This window comes from Solanum pennellii, chromosome 8 (genome assembly GCF_001406875.1).
Source record: "Solanum pennellii chromosome 8, SPENNV200".
Classification (NCBI taxonomy): domain Eukaryota; kingdom Viridiplantae; phylum Streptophyta; class Magnoliopsida; order Solanales; family Solanaceae; genus Solanum; species Solanum pennellii.
The window spans coordinates 2,790,985-2,812,843 of NC_028644.1; the positions used below are offsets into that span (position 1 = coordinate 2,790,985).

Consider the following 21,859-nt stretch of genomic DNA (forward strand, 5'->3'; position numbering starts at 1 on the left):
TTAATAAAAAATCTCATACTCGAATCTTATACATACATTCACTCCCTTTTAACAAGAGTATTTCACGTAATATACCTGAATCAATCGGACATAAGGTGAAGTTAAAAAATCTCAATCACCACAAAAAAAAATTGTTTTGCTGTCTTTTTCTCTTACGTGCTTGTGACTAAAGTCATACCTCGTATGTAATAACATTTTACTATAAAGAGTCTTACTTCGCTAAAACTAGTCTCTCATACGTTCTAAGCAATATCATTTCACGGTAACGGCTAAAAATGTGTCGGAACAAAGGATATCATTTAATTTTTTTCGTATATCTTTTGTAATAGCGTTTTACTATAATAACTTGAAAAAAATATCAAAATTATGAATATCGTTACGTTTTGTTATAAAGAGATTTGACCGTATATAACACAAACTTACTCCTCACAAAAATCATTAACCCCAAAAGCTAACCACAACTTCTCATTAAAAATCCCCATCATACCCTCCGGTACAAACTCCTTCCTACAAAGCGGACACGTCTTCTGATCATGATCCATCCAACGGTCCACACAGCTCCGGTGAAACACGTGTCGACAATTCATCAACATCCTGATCTCGTCGCCGGAATCAAACTCGTAAAGACAAACAACGCACTTCTCCGGCGGGTCGACTATCTCGGAAAACTTTACTACCGGTAATATCTCCCGGATTATCGCCGCTGACACGGAACACAACCGGGTATTCTCTTCACCGGGTCGGGTCGGGTAAGGAAAATCGGGTTCGAGGAAATCGGGGAGACCGAGAATTGTGAAGAGATTACAGATGAGTTTTCTGATGAAGAATAAAATTGAAAGAAGATGGAGAAGTAATTTGGGGAAATTGAGATCTGTATAACCTAGTGGAAAACCCATTAATAATTAGTGTGTGTAAGAAATGGAGATTTTGAACTGAGCTGAGATTCCTTGTTAATGGCGGAATGAAGGGTTTATATAGTGGGGAAAATGTTCAAATTTGCCCCTACACTACACACGAAGTAGTCGTAGAGGATTCAACATATATTATATCGTACGTACATTCAAGAAAATAATTTTAATCATACGTATTTTATTTAATTTCTTTTTATCGAAGAGAATCTGGATAAACACCATTGGTTCTATTTACCTCCGCGAATGGTCGTGATAAATATAAATTATTATTTGAGATTAAGAATAAAATATTTTTTGAAAAATTAGATACTTTTTCCGTTTCAAAAAGAGATGACCTAGTTTGACTTGAAACGAAATTTAAGAAAAGAAAGAAAACTTTTTAATTTGTGGTTCTAAACTAAAGTTATGTCAAATATACCAAAATATTATTTAATTTTATGGTCTTAAATATGTCATGTAAAAAGTTAAAGTTAAAATTTTTGCTAAAAAAGGAGAAGGGTCATTCTTTTTTAAATAGACTAAAAAAAACAAAGACGTTCTTTTTAAACGGAGGGAGTATAATTCTAGGTAGATTAAAGTCTAATAAATTATAATTATCTATTTGTCAATATAAAATATTAAAATCAAATAAAAAATATGAAATTATAGAGAATTAATTGGATAAGATAATGAGCGGTATGGTATGTGTAAAATTTACCTTTCTTTAAATCTTATTTTACGAAATTACATTAGTACTGTTATTATTATAATATATATTTTCTATCGATTAGCGGTGTAATAATCTCTATTTTTAGTAGCATGGATGGATAATATTAGACTAAAAGTTACATAAACTATAAAGTTTCTCCATTTTGAATAATAATGAGCATTTGTCCTTTTTTATTTTTATTTCGATATTTAATTTTTAGCTTAATTAATTTAAATTTGTTCCTTAAAAGTCATGTTTTAAAAAATAAGATATCTCTTATCAAAGATAGTTATATTTATAAAATTCAAATCTGAGATCGATAAAGTAAAGAATCGATTTAGTAAATACATAGAATATATTTTTTGAATGGGGTGGGGGTGGGGGGTTAGTGATGGGGATAGGGTCAAGTGTGTGAGTGTGTCCCATTCCAAGATGTAGGAGCCTTGTCCTATGATTGAATTGTCAATTTATATCTTCATAAATCAGACTTTTATCTGTAATAAAAAATAAAATTACAAAAAAAAATTATTTTTTAAAATCAAAGTAATTAAACATTATTTTTTGAATAGTACAAATGATGGAGAATAAAATCAATAATCTTTTGAAATGTCAATTTTTAACTAATAGAAAGAAAAAGAAGTTACTAATTATTTCAGGAATCACGAAATTTGTAAATTTATCCTACAAATTTAGAATAACGATTTTAAGTGCTAACTAAATTTTGAATTTAATTTTTACAAGTTTGTGTTAACATATATATATATATATTGTATTAGAATTATTAAACTCTATCGAATTCGTTTATATATTTGTGCTAAATTTATACACAAAATTGATGTTGCTTTCTTTTGGGGCCATTGACAAATAGTTCTATGGCCATGATGATGTGTATAATGTACTAATTTTTATACAAATTCATGTGCTACATTTTAACTTTCTTTATAAGGGAAAAGGGTCTGATATACCCCTCAACTTTGTCATTTGGAGCTGATATACCCCTCGTTATAAAAGTGGCTCATATATGCCCTTACCGTTATACAGACGGCTCACATATACCCCTGCCGTTACAAAATGGCTCACATATACCCTTCATTTAACGGAAGTTAAAAAATTAGTTTTAAATTTATATTTATTACTTCTAATTTTTTTTAAAAATTATTTAGGGGTATATATGATTTTTCTATCAAAGTCAAGGTATATTTTAATTTTTTTCATACATAAATTATTTTTTGACTTCTTTTATTATAATTATTTGAATTTCTTATTCTTATTTTGTTTTTTTCTTTCATTCCTTAGTTTAAAGAATAAAAAATTAAACTAATTTTTTGTGTGTGTATTGTAATTTAATTTCATATTCGAAGAAAAAATTTGATCATCTACAATAAGTTTTACAAGAATATTAGTGAAACATAAATAAATTTGATTATCAAAATAATAATTATAAATTAGTCATTGAAACCAAAAAAAGTCAAAAAAAATATGTTTGACGAGGATTAAATTTACTCATATGGGATTATAATTTTTTAGAAAAAAATAATAAAAATTTAGATTAAAATTATTATTTTTTTCATTTCCGTTAGAGGAAAAGGGTATATGTGTGCCATTTGTTTACAAGTAGGGGTATATATGAGCCATTTGTTTACAAATAGGGGTATATATGAGCCACTTTCATAACAAGGGGTATATCAGCTCTAAATGACAAAGTTGAGGGGTATATCAGACCCTTTTCCCTCTTTATAATTATAGGTACTATAGTACTCTTTTGACAACAACTTAGGTAGCTTCACATTTTCAAATGCTCAACACATTCTATCAATATGTATTTTCAAAACTAGTAATCACCAGTCTATCAAGTACATTGATTGAAAATTGACCACAATTCTAGTTTATATATTGTCATAAATAAAAGAAAGAAAAAGGAGAAATTTTGTTTATATAAATAGTTTTATCTCCCATCGAAGAATGCGATGCTTATGACAGAGAATGAGTTGATAAGGATGATTCGAATAGAAAAATTTATATGACTTGGTTCTAGGTTGAAATTTCTTAATGAATAGTGCAGTCTTACGTCGGAAAGAAAGAGAAGAAGACTGAAGTTCACGTTGTATAAGATATTTCATCAGTTTCGCGTGTTGATTAATATGACTATTCAAAACAGTCACCTAAACCGGATAGACAACTTCATTTTAAATAAAACAATTTTTTCTATTATTTTTAGTAGGAAATGTTTGATCATAACGTGAAATTTTTAATACGAATTCAAATTAGACAGACTTCAATTTTGAATACACGACACCGATTATATAAGAAGTTGAAGTATCAAAGTCATGGGGCCAAAATGTGAAAAAAAAGTCATGAAGGATTGTGCAATGTCCAATGGCATCAAGTGGGGGCAAATGGTTCCTACAAATGCAATAGTCCCTTTCACAAACCCACAAACACCTAAGTGAACCAAATTGAAGACCCACCAATCATCTTCTTGAAAAAGCATACAACAATTACTCTCTTCGTTTTAAAAAAATGATCATATTTTCTTTTAGTACGTTTAAAAAAAATGATCCATTCCTTTTTTTTGCAACACTTTAACTTTAACTTTTCACGTGTCAGGTTTAAGACCACAAGATTAAAGGACATTTTGGTACATTTGACAATTTTAGAAACACAAGATTAAAAAATCTTCTTTCTTTTCTAAAACTCCATTCTAAGTCAAACTAGACCATTCTTTTTTAACGGAAGGAGTATTTTTTAACCCCCCCACCCCCCATACACAGTTATGTTTAATTATCTAGATTGAAGCTCGATTAATTCGCAACCTACTTATTAAAGAAGAAACACTTCCTATTAGTTTTTTTGATACTTACCACCATTAAAAATATACTAACTAAATAAATAGAAGTATCCTCTCTCCGATAGTTTAAATTTAAAATAATATCTAGAAATTAAATCTCACTATCACTCATATAAAAAAAAATAGCCATAAATAACGAATATATATCTATAAATAGTTAATTGTGAAGGCAACTATTATACTATTATATATCAACTCAAAATCATCGTATATAAATTCAAAAAATTTGAATCTCGAAATTTGTCTCACCAAAATTTCTAATTAATTATGAAGTGATTCTATATAGTCTGTTAATTGTCATTATAGTCCATCGAACATATAACACAATTAGTATATGGTTTCATATAAAAAAGAAATTGGTTAATTTTACAACTTATTATATTAATTCTTTTGTGGAATTAAATTTTTATCGATATACTAAATTTTCTTCATACAATTTAAAATGGTGGGTATAATATTTGAATAGTAATATTTTAGGTTCTTGTGTTGTATTTCACATAATTTTACTTATGGATATAGTTTTATTTTATATAGTGATATTTGGCTGCAAATATGAAGTTTAAAAATGACTTTGTTTGAAATTTATGATTTAAATCAAAGATATGCATAGTTGTACGGTTATTAATTATTTGATCAACGGTAAAATAAATATTTTAAAATTAATGTATGCCCTTTTAAATCTTAAAAACCAAATAGTTACTCTTTGTATTATGTAGCGATAGAGCAGAAATTGAATCTCATTAAGTGAATAAATATCAATTAAAATTCTAAAAATTTCTAATTTCGTCATACCTTATAATATATTTTGGTGTCACGTCGTGTCCCAAATAATGTAGGGTTCCCCTAATGATATATACAAGGTAGCATGCGTACAATGACTTTTTGACTGATCTCCTTGATCAATTACGATAAAATAAAAAATTAATTTAGTATATTATAATTTTAAGGTCGAGGGAGGGGGGGGGGTGCTCATCAAAATAACCGAATAAAATAACTTTTTTAATCTTTCATTTATTAATATAAATATCGAGTACGAATTTAAATCTCCTCATTCTATCCCTCTAATAAAAATTAGTAAAATATATATATATATTTTTATAGGAGCCTCCCCCTTTTAACCATGTCTTATAAAGGCCAAGACAAAGTGACCCATATAATATAAGAATAGAAATTATTATAATTATTAGCTTACAATTATTTACTTTTTAATCTTGAAAAATGTATCAACCATTTTATGGCCCTCCACCGCCGACCAATTATTGTTTTACGTACTATTTTTTTTTTTTCAAATAGTGTAACAATCAATTATTTTTTGTCGTCAGAAATATCAAACGATAATTGAGTTAATATTATTATATATAAAATCGTTATAGTTAATAATATGAATGTAGAGTGTTTTTTATTGCTAAGTTGTTGCATAATTCTTTGTTTGTTATAGTAAAATCATATTTATTTTATTATAATATTTGATAAATAATGAGACTCGTCAGATTTCACAATTTCCACTCAATTTTGTAGAGTCTCTTTTTTCACCCTTTCTTTGTCTCTATGTGATTGATTGGTATTGTTATTTTGATATCGGATTCATCTGAATCTAAAAATATAAGGAGAATAGTACTATATACTATGAATCTGATTAAATTCATCAAATTGAATTTATGAATACATTTCTTATATATATATATATAAAAATATTAAAATTTATTTAATTATTTAACTGATCATCCTTGTATCTATGTATTCGAACTAGTAACTTATTATATCTTGCAAGAGAATTTATTTATGTATATGCTTCTTCTTCTTTTTTTTTTCCTTTTTTAATATTTTCCCTTTCTGCATACCTAGAAAAATGTCCTATGAGATTTCTCTAAAGAATTGGAAAAAAAAAGTGAACTTATTGTTTATTCAATAAAAAGTTCCAATTCCAAGAATTAAGTGACATGTATTCATTTTTAGTTACATGATTGGAGATAATTATTATTACTATTTATTAGAATACTCAAAGCTTAAAAGCAATGTGTTGGATGAAAAAGTGTGTAAATTGTATATAAAAGCTTGACCTACAACATATGTATACTTAGATTTTTTAAAATTTATATATATATGTATGCACTTTATTAGAAAACATTCATCTCCTAGGTTTATTTGTTTTTTTATATTTTATTTCACTTCATTAAATCACATATAATGCATTTTATGTTAACTTGGTGTAAATACTCGGTGCAAATAAGTTTTTTCCCTTTTATATATATTGATGTAATTATTTTGTAATCAACATTGTATATTCTTTTTTAATCTTAGCGGAAAAGATTAAATGATACTTCCTCCGTTTCAAAAAGAATGATCTTTTTTTCTTTTTAGTCTGTTTAAAAAAGAATGACCTCTTTTCTTTTTTGGTAACATTTTAATTTCAGCTTTCCACGTGGCATGTTTAAAGCCACAAGACTGAAGGGCAATTTAGTACATTTGACATAACTTTAATTTAGAACCACAAGATTCAAAATTTTTTTTTCTAAAATTTTGTGTCAAGTCAAACCAGATCACTCTTTGTAAAACGGAGAGAGTATCTATTTTTTATAAAAAAAGTGAAAAGTATTTGATAAAATATATCTAAATGTCCACAAATTAGCCTGAAAATTAACCACAATTATTAAATATATCCAGACAACCTAGATAAAAAAAGTTGAAAGAGAACTTCAATGATAATCAAAATCAGATTTTTAGGTTGTTAATTAATTAGTTCCAAGTATTTGGATCATGATTATCATAATTAAAAATTATTAGAACTAAAAATAAAATAAAATATTACTAAAAGATGTCTGCCATACAAGGCTTAAGTGTAGGATTACAAGGAATGCATGTCAAAAAGTGTATTTGTTGATAAACATGAGATTAAGAAAAGATAATTGATAATCATGTGTTATTAAGAAAAAATTAATTAAAATACTACGTGATTTATTTTAGTCGGTCTTAGTATTGATGGACAGAGTGAAAAATAATAGATATTTTCATAAAATTAATTAAGATACGTAAAAGTTAATTCGAATAAAACATTATAAAAATAAAAGTAAAAAGCTTTAATTATCATGTTATTATTAGTGAGACATTTTAACAACAATTTGAGTATTTTAATCATGCTTAATTGATAGACAATTATATGATATATATTAATTAATATAAAGCTATGATTTTCACTAGATTTTAGTAGATAATGGTATTCACGCCTTGAACAGTTTAATACAAATAAAATATGATTAGCACATGAATTAAGGATAAGCACAAATCTTCCAAACGTACTATCTTATCTTGGAGAAAAAAAAATACTTGCCGTAACGGTAGATATCGAGATTTATTTTTAATCAGAAGTCACAAGTTTTAATTATAAAAATAAAATTATCTTTGTTAGAAATTAAAATGTGCCTTATTTTTAAAATAGGACTTCATTATGCGAACTCGAAAATTAGATCATCACCACCAAAGACTATTATACTGATAAATACTTTTTGATTATTAATTAAAGATCTCAAATCTAAGTGTCGATAATAAAATTACTTTTCATAAACTTTTTTTTATCTCTAAAGTAATTTTTTTTATACATAAATCTAAATTAATCGAATCCAAAACATGAACCGACTTGAAATCCAAAGTCACAACATGTGCATATGCATATGCAAATACTGCAGCAACAACATTTGTGTCTGTGACCCTTTAGTCTAAAGGACCAAATGTAGACAAACAATAATGTAGTTGTCCACGTTTTTATTTGCCTAAATAAATGACCTTTATACTAAGAGATCGTTTGATTCGAAATAAATTATATCAGAATTATAATTAAAGTCGTTTAAATGGTGTTGGTCTATGAGATCGACCCAATTTAATTGTTATTAGGATAGGGTTGGAACAAGAATTTTTAAGTTCATTAAAACTAGGGCTCATGAGTCCGAATCATATATATCTTTGGCCTTTGAGGCTTGATCGAGGTCGGATTAGGGTCGGTCCATAAGCCAAACTATTTATTTCAGGATAACTTAAAGAAATCACTAGTGTATGAGCCAATTACTTAATTGTGCGCTAAATATTTAGCGGCATTAAATATTGACACTAATAAAGAGTGCTAAAGTCTTTACCGGCATTAGTAAAGTGTCGTTAGAACCAATGTCGCTAAAGGCTTTAGGGACATATACAAAGAGTGACAATTGTCGCTAAAAATACATATTTAGCGGCAATTAAGAATTAAATGCCGCTAATGATCATTTTTGTTGTAGTATATCTAGTATCCTAGATACATGCTAATCACACTAATTTTTTTTGCTATTGTTATTGAAACAACACCATTATTTTCCATATTTAATTTGAAAAATCTTTTCATTTTCCCACCAACCAAATAATCTTTGACATTAAAAATATACATAAGTATTTTATTTTTTAGGTTATAACATCAAACTTGTTAAAAGAGGGTTACATATGGTTATAAATCAGTAATTAATGGAAAGCTAAAAAGTATTTATGTATTATCAATGCATAAAACATAAACTTATTTGCTTTACTTCACATTTCATATATAAATAATTTAATAAAATCAGAGTGTCTTCTATTTTAACAGATCATGAACAAGATCGGAATCATTTTCGATGGATTCATAAAAATCGAAATAGAAAATTATTCTTTAAATTACTTATATTCAAATGTGATTTATTTTGTTTGTTTATTCCTACATCTCCCCCACAAGAGAAAAAATGGTCTTGTCCTTAGTTTATTTAGTCCATGCCTTAACAATAATCATAAAAAAAAAACATTATTATAAATTTCCATGTGAACTTTGTACTCTTAATTCCCTTTTTTGGCTCTTGATTTGAATTTGCTTTTCTTAGAAAGCTGGTTGATATATGAATCGAATTATCTTACGACGTTTTAAATCAACTTAGTACTGTTTGACTAGACGAATAATTGAATTTTTAAACTTTTTTCAATTTTAAAATATAATATTATAAATTTATTAATTTAATGTAAATATTTAATGCACAATTTTTTTCTTGTAGGTCATATTATCATGTGACATATTCTTTTGATCAATCTTGTACCTACTCAACTTTGTCATTTTTGTCCAAAAAAAAATAATGCAAGTTAACTAATGTTAATAGCATTTTCAATTAACTTTCTAAATCATGGACTTTACTTCTCTTATTATTTTAATATTTTAAGTAATCAATTTACTATTCCTAACTATTTAAATTTTTAGGTTAGATAGTCACATATTTCAACATGTTAGCAATCAACGTAGGTAAAGGTCTTGTTCGTGTCTCACCGCTCTTTATTTTTTTAAAAAAAAGAATTTTTATATGATTAATATATTCATCATAAAAAAAATAGAACTCACATTTGAGGAATCGTGTAAAAAACATAATTAAGTAAATATAAGTGTGTTATTTACTCTCAGTTTAAACTCTTTGATGAGGTGATGATACACACACTTCATCAAACTAGCAAGATAAATAGAGGTTCTGAGTTCAAGTCTCAAAAATAAATTGTATACTTACCACATCATAATGAATTCAAGCTTACACGTAAGCATTCATGAGAGAATTATCATTATAAGTAATTATAATTATGAGAAACGACATAGAGTCACTATTGATATTGTCTCGAATTTGCAAAAATACACTTTAACTTTGCAACTGTCCTACCCCACCAAACAATTTTGAACATATATTATTATACCATTTTTCGATCAACCTCAAATTTTAAGAAGCAAGTGTGTTCACACACCAATCCTTATATGACACGTGTTAATTTAATTTAAAATGTATTTTTTTATTTTAAGATTTTCCTTTATCTTTTTGTTTTTACTTTATTTCTCTCTCTCTTACTTTTTGACTTTTAATTTTGATTTATCTTAAACTTCACTTCGTCTCTCACCTCCCACTTTCAAGTGATTCATTCCTCCATTATCTTTTTTTTTTCTTCACGTCCTACACCCCGTGACAAATTGAGCCATACTCCCATTTTTTTGTTTTCTTTTTCTTCTTCGGCTCAAATTCTTTATAGAATTCATTATTTTTTTAGACTTTATTGAATTATCAATAGCAAAATTAATTATTTTTGTAAGAAAATTTAAAATTTTGAAGGTATCATAGACTACTCATTTTCATATAAATTCCAAATTAGAAATAATAATTTTAAAAGAATCAATTAATTCCACAAAAATTGAAAGAACTTAATTGAAATCGGATAAAAAAAACAATATGATACTTCCTAATCATCTTGAAATCTAATGGGTTTATCAAATTGTTCGAAATGTAAGAAAATATTTAGATAAAATTCTAAAATTAAAGAGAAAAACTAATAGTAATAAAAAAGGAAGGTGAAGTTGTAGTAAGAATGGTGACATTGAAAGTAAGAAGTTTTAATAGATGGAGATGAGAATGGATTTTTGAAAAAGAAGAAAGAAAGAGAAGGAAAAAAACAAGGAAAAAATTTAAAATAACAAGAAAAATAAAAAAAATTATATTTTATAATAAAATACTTATAAAAATAAAATTATATTAGTTATTATAGGTTGTTCATTCTCTTTGAGAGAGTGCACACCACTCTCTATGTCAGATGGACGAAAAATGATATAATTATATCTATTCAAAATTGTTTAGTGGGGTAATAGGACGATTGTAAAGTTAAGATGTTTTGTTGAAAATTCGGGACAACTTCAATGTTGACTTTATATCTTTTCTCTATAATTATATTATAAGTAAATATAAGGAAAAAATTACATAAACTAATACATTAGAAAAAATAATTACTGATTTTAGCGATACTTTTTGCTTATTACCATTTATAGCAATGCTGTGTTAAATCTATAATATGTATTACAAGTGAATTATGTATGCAATATATATGAATTTTAATTACTTTTTTGAAATATATCATGTTTGTTTGGTAAAAAATTGTTACATTATATTATAAATGTATTAAAATGTGTGATAATTGTATTATTCATCGTTAAAATTTGTATTAAATGTGAATAATAAATTGTTCTTTGTAATATGTATTAAACTTGTATTATAATTGAATTAAAAGTAATCAAGTGAAAAAAAATATTATTGTTATAAATGATAAATATTTTTTTATTATAATATATTTACGTAAGTTTCCCATCATTTAACTTGTATTCAGTTAACATCTATACCTTCCAACTTGCTACTCATTGGACCCTTCTTGGGCCTTGCTTTCTAACTCAAAATACTTAATATTTACAGTCAGAGATAACACACTTATATTTGGGAAACTTACATAAATATATTATAATAAAAAAATATTTACCATTTATAGCAATAATATTTTTTTTTCACTTGATTACTTTTAATTCAATTATAATACAAGTTTAATACATATTACAAAGAACAATTTATTATTCACATTTAATACAAATTTTAATGATGAATAATACAATTATCACACATTTTAATACATTTATAATACAATGTGACAATTTTTTACCAAACAAACATGATATATTTCAAAAAAAACAATTAAAATTCATATATATTGCATACATAATTCACTTGTAATACATATTATAGATTTAACACAGCATTGCTATAAATAGTAATAAGCAAAAAGTATCGCTAAAATCAGTAATTATTTTTTATAATGTATTAATTTATGTAATTTTTCCCTAAATGATGCGTTTGTATATTATCTCTAATTTAGTCTCAATTGACAACTAAATAATGTAAATCAACGCACCTTAATTTGTCTTAGTTGTGTTGAACATTTGACCTGACACATAATTTTAGAGGCTATCGAAATAATTATTTTGTAGGTTAGAGTTTTCAATTTATGTATAGGTATGAGTTGAACTATCTAGATGTAAATTGAAACTGTGATCAAATTGTCTATTTATATATTCTGTTATTTTAAAAATTTATAAGGTTATTATCATGTTAAAGTGTGATGTTTTTTATCCATAGAGACGGAATTAGAATTTTAAGTTTATAGATTTTGAATTTTTATAGAAGCCCGTATCCGCCACAAAAGAAGGGTTACAACTTGAAGAAACAGAAGAAGAGAAGCAGAAAAGGGAAGAAAAGAAGAAATCATTTGTTGTTGTTGGTTTTGTTGTTTATACTTGCGTTAGTGTAGACTGTCTATTGCTTCGTGTATCGGGATTGTCCTTTTCTTTCTATTGTTGGTTTCTTTTATCAGGTTGGGTTTGTGATCGATCAATATCTGCACATGCTTGTGCTACCATGTAAATTGATGTGTTTCTAATAGACCCTCGACTCAAAGAATAATCAAAAGAGGCAGTAGCCACAAGCAGAAACAACAACAAGATAATAAGATAACCGCGGCCAAAGAAACAACATGTAGTTAAGCAGAAATCACTTAATATAATGCGAAAATATAAATAGAGGCACTTATAATGCCCCAAACCAAAATATAAATTTCGGATAATGACTATGTCTAGGTCAGTTTGTATGCACCTCGACTAATTCATCAGGCGTATATAGCTCCGATCGAAATTCTGTATAAAGCCTTTTCTTTTTCATTAACAAAGTATACTCTTTGACAATGTGACAATTGACAATATCAAATACCTTCACATTTGACACTACTGTTATATCCTCTCTTCCCTATTTTTGTAATGCTTTTTTCTACAATTTTACTTCCAGTTCAAGGGAGAGGGACAACAATAAAATCAGAATGTGAGACTTTATGCAACATATTCTGGCTAATGAAGCCAGCTACTAGAAGAGGATGACAGATGTTTCTATAATTCGACTCGAAATCTAACTAAAAGATTTAACTTAAAACATGAGCAGACAAGGTACCAAACATCACTCTGTGCCTTCGATGTCTTCAGTTTCCAAGCCCGTGAGGAGTAGAGGATCTGATGCCTCGAACTTATTTACCTTCCTGATTCAAGAAAACGAAACGATGTTCAGTCCTAGACAGCAATATTTGCAGACAGTGATACTAAAATTATAAACATGATCTATGCTGGCCAGGGCAAAGACTTCCAAGTAAGGAAATTCACTATACAAAGAACTATAGTTCAAGAGTAAAAGGGTGGAGTATTTGAAAACTATAAGGGAAAGTCGAGTACAATAGACTTTTGTGGTGCGGCCCTTTCAGGGACCTCACACATAGCGGGAGCTTAGTGCACAGGCTGCCTCAGTTTCGTAGAAATCAAGTTGTAGGCTTCAAGTTTAATTCAGACATTTATTCAGTTCTCACCCATTGTGTACACATCTATGTTCCTCAAGATTCTGGTGCAGGACCTGATCTAGGTGCAGATCTAGAGGTTCGAATTTTTCAAACACATAAATTTAGGTTTTGGGGTTATGATGTGCAGATACGGGTGCAGGGATACGACCAATAAAAGTATAATATGACACATATAAGTATATATATTCTTGCAGTTCTGCTTCGGAAACATTTCTTTTGAGCCGAGGGTCTATGGGAAATAACCTCTCTACCTCATATGTTTATTCGAAGTATCCCAATGGAGTAACACCGTTGATTTCTTGGGGAAAAAGGTAATACCCTCCCCAACCCCCACTTGAGGAATTACACTCGATATATTGTTGTTGACATATGTAAGTATATATTTTGATTGACTGTAGTTATTTAACTATAATCTAATAAGATTCAACAGAAACATGACACATTCATCAGATAAGAGTTTAGTAAACTTACCCACATGTCTTCTTATTGTGACCTAGGCCCTTACACTTGCTACACTGCATCTGCCGTTTAACAATGTCAAAAGCATCGACCTTTTTCATCTTAGGTCGGCCAGGTGGACGTTTGCTTGGTGGGGGAGTAATAAGAACAGCTGCATCAACTTGACCGTTTGCTGGATTTTCCAGATTAGGAACGGGGTTAATTGATTCAACGTATGTTACCTGGTAACTCTCTGTTGTGAAGTATCTGGAACAATAATCATATGGACTCCTTCCTATGCATTCAAAAACAGCAATAGCATGGCAGCAAGGCATCCCATTCAATTGCCAACTTTTGCAACTACAATCCCATTGATCAATATCAACTACGTCAACAGACTCACCACGAACTTCAAATGTACTTCCATGCGAGGGTAACACATGAAGTGACCCTGCTTTTGAGGTTTCACTCTGAAGTTTTTCTTCCATCAACGGTGTCAATCTCGTAGCCCACTGACTGGACTCAACACGCCTAGTATAGATCAATTCCATTATCTTCCCACGTAATACATCAACCATTTGAGTTATCGGCAGCTCATTCACCTCCATCACCCAATCATAAAAAGGCTGTCCAAAGTTTGATGTCAAGTGGCCATACCTTGCCCCACCAAAAAGGGCATTCGCCCAATGATCGGGCTCACTTCGAGTGACCCAATCGTATGCGTCAGGTGAGATTGCTCTTATATTCTCAGCACAACGTTCAAAACTCTCAAGTGTTGGGGCACAAGCAGCAGTATATAAATCTTGGATCATAAGACGTCTAGCTTCGTGAGAAAACTGTCCTTGCAAATCATTATTCAATTTTTCTGCAAGATAGCGCAGGCAATAACCATGGTGACACTCTTCACTAAATATCTCATGCAATGACTCTCTTATGCCCCTTTGGAAATCACAAACAAATGTTATTGGACAAGACATCAGGACAGTAGATTTAAGTTCCGAAAGAAACCAATGCCAGTTGTCATTCGTCTCCTCGTCTACAACCGCAAAGGCTAAAGGAAAGACACCATCATTCCCATCCACACCTACGGCGCCCAATAGTGTTCCTTGATATTTTGCATAGAGAAGAGTGCTGTCAAGGAACAGAAGAGGACGACAACCTTGTCGAAAACCAGCTATTGAGGCATGAAATGAGATAAATAAACGATGGAAGCTTGAGTCATCCTTTGCGTAAACTATAGCAACACTACCTGGATTAGTTTCTTTAATTTTCTCACATAGTAAAGGTAACTGACTGTATGCCTCTCTGTAAGAACCTTGAAGCTGCTCCCTTGCCTTCTCTTTCGCACGTCTTGCCTGAGAGTAGTTCAACTGAATGCCATATTCACGCTCAATATCATTTGCAATATCCTTAGGTTTGTAATTGGGAGCAACCTTCAACTTTTCCTTTATTATATTTCCCATCCATCCCCTTGTGGACCGGTACCCAGCTTTTACTGCAGCTCCATCACATGTATGCTTCGGGTTCATCGTCTTAATACATATTAGCTCGGTGGTAGGCAACTTTGATGCATATATTGACCAAGCACAACCTTCTGACTTGCATTTAGCAGTTACCCTGCGACTTTCATTTTTCTTGTATTTATAAGTGAATCCATGGGCAATAGAGTACTTATGCAGAGCTTCACGGAACTCAGAAAAGCTGTTAAATCTTTGGCCCACGCCAGTTATGGCATTCTCCCACTGCATAGCTGCTTTGCGATGCTTCTCATCATTGCCACTCAGATAAACACCTGGGGTGCTAATTTCAACGGGTGCTTGAAACAGATCATCAGGATGGATCATATCCATTGGTATAACGGGAATATGTTCAGGCTCGGATATGTTGGTCCTGCTCGACCTTCAAAGTTAAACAAGTCATAGAGAAATTTAAGTCATGAACAAACAAATATAGCAAAACAAAGCGCTCACTGGAACACATTTGAGTACAAAAACCTACTACAATCTGAAGAAACAGAAATTTAGAATGCTAGGATTCAAGGAAATACCCAAGGTGTGACAAATGCAATGAGGAAACAAAAGAAGCAAACTGAACTGAATCTAAAGAGAAGTAAATACCTACTGGCAGACACATTCGGAGTACTTAGAGCAACACTTTCTTCTGCAATTATAAACACCTCTACTTGTTCAGAATCCTTAAAGAAGTTGATCATACGCTTGAGGTCCTTATCTTTAGATATTGTGATGAGTGTCTTCTTATTCCCAGGGAGAAAATACTTGATGGTCATTCCATCAGTGCCACACTCAAAGTTTTCCGCTACTTCTAGCTTAAAATCATTCAGAAGTGTCTGGTTGTCAAGGTCTAGTGCATATGCCTCCCCACCAACATATGTCAAAGATCCATCTTCATTGTTGGTAACAAACTCCCCACCAGATTGACATATAGCAATTATTTTTTTGGAGGCCATCACTAGGCCGGCCAAAAAACTTCACCCAAATAAACTGCACCAGCTAAACGAATATTCCTTTCTCACACAGCCCAAAAAATGATATTGCAACTGCAAATAGAAAAATCCCCAATTCACTAAAGTTGAAGTCATTTGAACATTGAGAAGCAACAGGCAAGTAACCATAGGCACAATCAATCAGGAAAAGTTTAAGGCTAAAAACAAAGAAACCCAGTAGAAAATTTTATTATGCAGAGGCAGATGATGGATGCACCAGCAAAGATAAATAAATGGGACCATGAAAATCAAGCTACATTCCCAACTTAATAAATAAAGTTCAACTCTTCGGAATGCTAAGAGGGTATAATCAAGTCACAAAAAAGAATAAGCCGGTTCTGCAAACCTCGAGTAATTTCACAAGGCACATGCTATCTTCCACCAACATTGATACTGAATAACTCTGTCCATCAAGACTCGGACAGATGGAAAGAAAATCACCTAGTGTTTTTGCGGAATTGAACCTGAGACCTCATGGTTCCCACCCCACTTCGTTGACCACTAGGCCACACCCTTGATCGCACAACAACAAAAACAATATACCCACTATAATCTCTCATATGAGGTTTGGATAGGAGAGTGTATGCAGACCTTTCCATTCTCATGGAGATACGAGACGGTTTCTGATTGACCCTCGACTCACCCATTGGGTGCACAAATAAAATTTAATTCTATGGAATGTGAAGAAGCCATAATCAAGTCACCAAGCATAATTAAGCTAAAAACAAAAACCCGAGATGAAAATTTGTTTAATGGGACCATGAAAATCAACCTACATTCCCAATTAAACAGATAAAGCTCAAATCTTTGGACTATTAAGAGGCACTAATCAAGTACACACAGGCATAATCAAACAGGTAAAGTTCAAAGCCAAAAACAAAAACGAAAAAAGACTAATAGTATATCACTTGATCAATAATACCAATCAACGTAAAAAAAACTTATTCTGAAACTTGAAAAGGACTAATGAAAAAACAATAAATATGGGCTCCTGAAAATCAAGCTACATTTCCAATATAACTGAAGTTTCAATCTTTAAAATATCAAAAAGGGATAATCAAGAAAACCAAAAGCATAATTAAGCTAAAAACAAAAACTCCATAAGAAAATTTGCTTAACAGAACCATGAAATTCAACCTAAATTCCCAATTAAACAGATAAAAGGTTCAATTATTTGAACTATTAAGTAGAAGTAATCAAGTAACCACAGGTATAAAACAAAACCCAAAAACAAACTTAATCAAATAACACTTGATCAAGAATACCAACCAACATAAAAACAACTTTTCTGAAACATAAAAAAGACTAGTGAAAAAACAACAAATATAGGCTCATGAACAACAAATATAGGCTCATGACAATCAAACTACATTTCCAATTTAACAACTAAAGTTTCAAACTTTGGAATATCAAGAAGGGATAATCAAGCAAACCAAAAGCACAATAAAGCTCAAAACAAAAACCCCATTAGAAAACTTGCTTAACAGAACCATGAAAATCAACCTACTTTCCCGATTAAACAGATAAAGTTCAATTCTTTAGACTATTAAGAAGCACTAATCAAGTACACACAGGCATAATCAAAGAGGGAAAGTTCATAGCCAAAAACAAAAACCAAAAAAGACTAATAATATAACACTTGATCAAGAGTACCAATCAACATAATAAAACTTGTACTGAAACTTGAAAACAACTAGTGAAAAAACAATAACTATGGGCTCCTGATAATCAAGCTACATTTCCAATATAATAACTAAAGTTTCAATCTTTGTAATACTAAGAAGGGATAATCAAGCAAACCAAAAGCACAATTAGGCTCAAAACAAAAACCCCATTAGAAAACTTGCTTAACAGAACCATAAAAATCAACCTACATTCCCAATTAAACAGATAAAGTTCAATTCTTTAGACTATTAAAAACCACTAATCAACTAACCACAGGCATATAACCAAAAAAAAAAAAAACAAATCAAATAACACTTAATCAAGATTAATTCTGAAGCAATAAAAGTGCAAAAACAACAACATGGGTTCATCACCTAGTACTTGGTCAACGTTAATTCAAGAAAATTCATGAGACAACAATGTGAATTTTTTTTTTTTCGAGAATTGATAAATACTCAAATGGGATTTTTTTGTTTTACCTGTTAAGAATAGAGAAAGATTTGCATGAAAATATAGAGAGAGAGATTTCCATTAAACTCTTTGGAGATGTGAATGGCGTCTACTTTGGCACTTGAGGTTGAGAGAGATGAACGTAATTAACCCTAAAAACATTTTTATTGACCACTTTAGCCCTCAATCTTGGAACAAAATGTCAAACTTCCCCCTTTTGTTATTGGTTAAACTTGTTTCTCTCAATAAAATATGGACAAATAGTTTTTGTTTTTGATAATTCTCTTCTTTTTATTAATAAAAAATTCCGATTATCATATTATTTGTCGTTTCTATCATTTATTTGAGCTGCGGATTATTTGAAAATTGTGTCGATACTTTTAAGAGATAGCGTAACGTCTGTATAATACTTTATCCTCTCTAGACTTCAGTTTATGAGATTTCACTAGATATGTTGTTTTTATTATTATTATTATTATTTTCTTCATTTTTATATGTCATTTTCCGTACTTGATTTTGATATGTTTTAGTTAAGCCGTATGATTATCTAAAGCAATCTATTTACCTTAACAGGGCAAGAATAAGATTGAGCACATGTCATCCTCTTTAGATTAATTTTATTAAACGGAAAAGGGTCAAAATATCCTTGAACTATCCGAAATAGCTCAAAGTATACCCTTAAATTATATTTCCACTCAAATATACCCTTTCCGTCAAACTATAGGTCAAAAATACCCTTCTCAGTAACAGAATTTGTTAAACTCCACTTGGATGCCATGTGGCTACCACATGACATGCCACATAAGCCAATAGAGTCTCACTCATGTCATATAGACTAATAAACTTACCCCAATTTTCCTTAGAATTTAGAAACGATTTCATTGAAAAACATGGAGCCCCTTTTCCTCATTTCTCTATTTCGAATATTTCAAGGATATTTTTAACCCTTTTTCGTTTATTAAATTACGTTGATTTGATTATTTTGTCGTTAATCGAAAATGTGCTATTCATGTAGAAAATGTGTCTTTATTTAACATATTGTAAATATATGTTATCATCAAATATGGAGTAACGATACAAATTTAAACAGAAGCATGAATAGTTAGGTGATAGAACTATTAATAATTTTGATAAATTTTGAAAGTTTAATCAGTAATTCAGTACTGACATAGGAACTAATTATATCATAATTTATTAATAATTAAGGGACCAAAAACAATATCAACTTTTGATTGATATTGACAAATTATCAATATCTTATTAAAAATATTATTTGAACATAGAACCAAATAATATAGTGATTAGAAGAGTAAAAAACTCTAAAATATTTGTTTATCTTTGGAAGAATTAAAGTTATCCTTACTCTTTTATATAATATATACATTAATTATCTTTTATGTTTATAACATTATAATACTTTTGGTTCTTTTACAAGCTTTTTTTTTCTCTTTTAACATTGGAGGTGGGCAAAATAATACAAAAATTTCTTGTCCATAAAATCCAATTGGTGTAGAAATTAAAAGTAGAAAAATATATCATAAATATCTTTTGCCTAGGTGAAAAATAAAGAAAAAAAATGTGTATTATATATTTATTATAAACTATTATAATTTGAAAAAATCACAATTTGTAACTATTTTAAAGTCTATTTTCCAGCACCCTACCCCTCCCCTGCAACCCATCATGCGCATACAATGAGTGTATCACATTCATTATTTCATATAAGCAAAAAGTATCAAAATGACATAACAGAATTCTACATGATATGCTAAAATGAACATTGTCTAGTTAAAAGTGTCTAAGTAAAACTTTGTGCCAACTTAACGGCCCCCTGGCAATAGATACATTGCATAAAAATCAAGTAAAAATATTATTTTTAAATTGCTTGAGTTTTTTTTTTAAAAAAATAAAATAAAAATTATACCACTAGATAGAGCGTCTAGCGACCTTTCATTAATATTAAAAAAAATCTTCAACGTGAATAAGTAGAAACAAGGGGGGCTAGGTCTTACCTTACCAATCATAATGAGTTGAGAGTTATCAGAAACATTTTTTTTTTGTTAATTCGGTTCCACAAAGTGTAAACTGAAAGATTTTTTTATCAATTCGTGGTGTATTCACGAAAGATGTAGTATCGATTGATGAGACACATAATGGAGTTAAAGTGTAACACCTCCGAAATTGGAAGTTGTGTTTGGAAGGAAAAGTTTTCAGAAATTGTATTGATTCCTGGTTCTACGATTAGAGGCCAATGCAACGCAGGAAGTTCTACGGGCCATAGGAAGGTTGTCGTAGAAATGGGTGGATTTTTCCTTTTGATTTTTTTTCATTATTGACTAATGAGTAATTTTTGGAAAAAAAAATCTTAATGATACAATATAGTGCACACTCACACGTGCACGAACGTGCACACACACACTCATGCGTGCGCACACACACAAAATTTGTTTTGCGTTAATAGGCGTGTGCGTGCACACACACGCACGCACACGCGCACACACACGAGACTTGTTTTGTGCAAACAACACCTAACCGCCCTTAATGTCATCTTTATAAATGGACTGCATAGCTCATCATAGTCTATACCATATTGTTGGTGTTAGCCTTTAGCTACCACGCGAGCCTTGTAGCGATCAATATATAATTCCATCGGACTTTGACTTTTTCTTGTATAACCACTTGCGAATTAATACACAAATTTCAAAATCAAAGTTTCGCAGGAAATTAGGATGAATAGAATGCTATTGACAAAATAAAGGATTAGTATATAATACTGATTTAATATGAGTTACACGAATTAATTGGTGGTATATGATGTAATTATTTAGTGGAGATATGAACGTAAAAGGATATATGTTTGTAATTATTTTACTTTTATGAAATATTTGCTTAGTTTCTCAAAAAAGAACTCCTACCACACTACTAGTATATAAAAAGTGTATTTTTTCGAATAACTTAAACTTTTAAATAGGCAATGCAATACTAGTCACAACAATCAAACACTTCTTCCTTTGACATATTTTAGAAGTCATACACATAATTCTATGCAAATAATGTTGATCTATTATAACAATTCGACTTATATATATTCGATCTCTTCAAATGTAATAAATTGATATATATATATATATATA

At 29.8% G+C, this 21,859-nt stretch overlaps 2 protein-coding genes across 5 annotated transcripts; both read right to left on the bottom strand.

Annotated features, from left to right (window-relative positions):
* On the bottom strand, positions 1-963 carry LOC107028050 (E3 ubiquitin-protein ligase RHA1B-like). The gene has a single exon (XM_015229104.2). It carries the CDS (start codon positions 894-896, stop codon positions 420-422), a length of 477 nt encoding a protein of 158 aa, XP_015084590.1. The 5' UTR covers positions 897-963; the 3' UTR covers positions 1-419.
* An 11,985-nt stretch (positions 964-12,948) lies between these two features.
* LOC107029093 lies at positions 12,949-18,896 on the bottom strand. Of its 4 annotated transcripts, none has more exons than XM_015230407.2 (4): positions 18,755-18,896; positions 16,225-16,664; positions 14,141-16,006; positions 12,949-13,357 (listed from the first exon to the last, which is right to left on the bottom strand). In XM_015230407.2, exons 2-4 carry the CDS (start codon positions 16,572-16,574, stop codon positions 13,279-13,281), a joined length of 2,295 nt encoding a protein of 764 aa, XP_015085893.1. In that variant the 5' UTR covers positions 16,575-16,664; positions 18,755-18,896; the 3' UTR covers positions 12,949-13,278. The 4 variants fall into 4 exon arrangements, with proteins under 4 accessions (XP_015085893.1, XP_015085894.1, XP_015085895.1 ...); XM_015230408.2 differs by lacking the exon at positions 18,755-18,896 and adding an exon at positions 18,650-18,746; XM_015230409.2 differs by lacking the exon at positions 18,755-18,896 and adding an exon at positions 16,957-17,552.
* Positions 18,897-21,859: the final 2,963 nt, after the last annotated feature.

Excerpts from the sequence above, each read along its gene's own strand:
- LOC107029093 (XM_015230407.2), bottom strand. The coding sequence starts at position 16,574 with ATGGCCTCCAAAAAAATAATTGCTATATGTCAATCTGGTGGGGAGTTT. Across the intron at positions 16,007-16,224 it reads CCGAATGTGTCTGCCAGTAG|GTCGAGCAGGACCAACATAT; the intron begins GTATTTACTTCT and ends TTAACTTTGAAG. Across the intron at positions 13,358-14,140 it reads CACAATAAGAAGACATGTGG|GAAGGTAAATAAGTTCGAGG; the intron begins GTAAGTTTACTA and ends TTCTTGAATCAG.
- LOC107028050 (XM_015229104.2), bottom strand. The coding sequence starts at position 896 with ATGGGTTTTCCACTAGGTTATACAGATCTCAATTTCCCCAAATTACTT.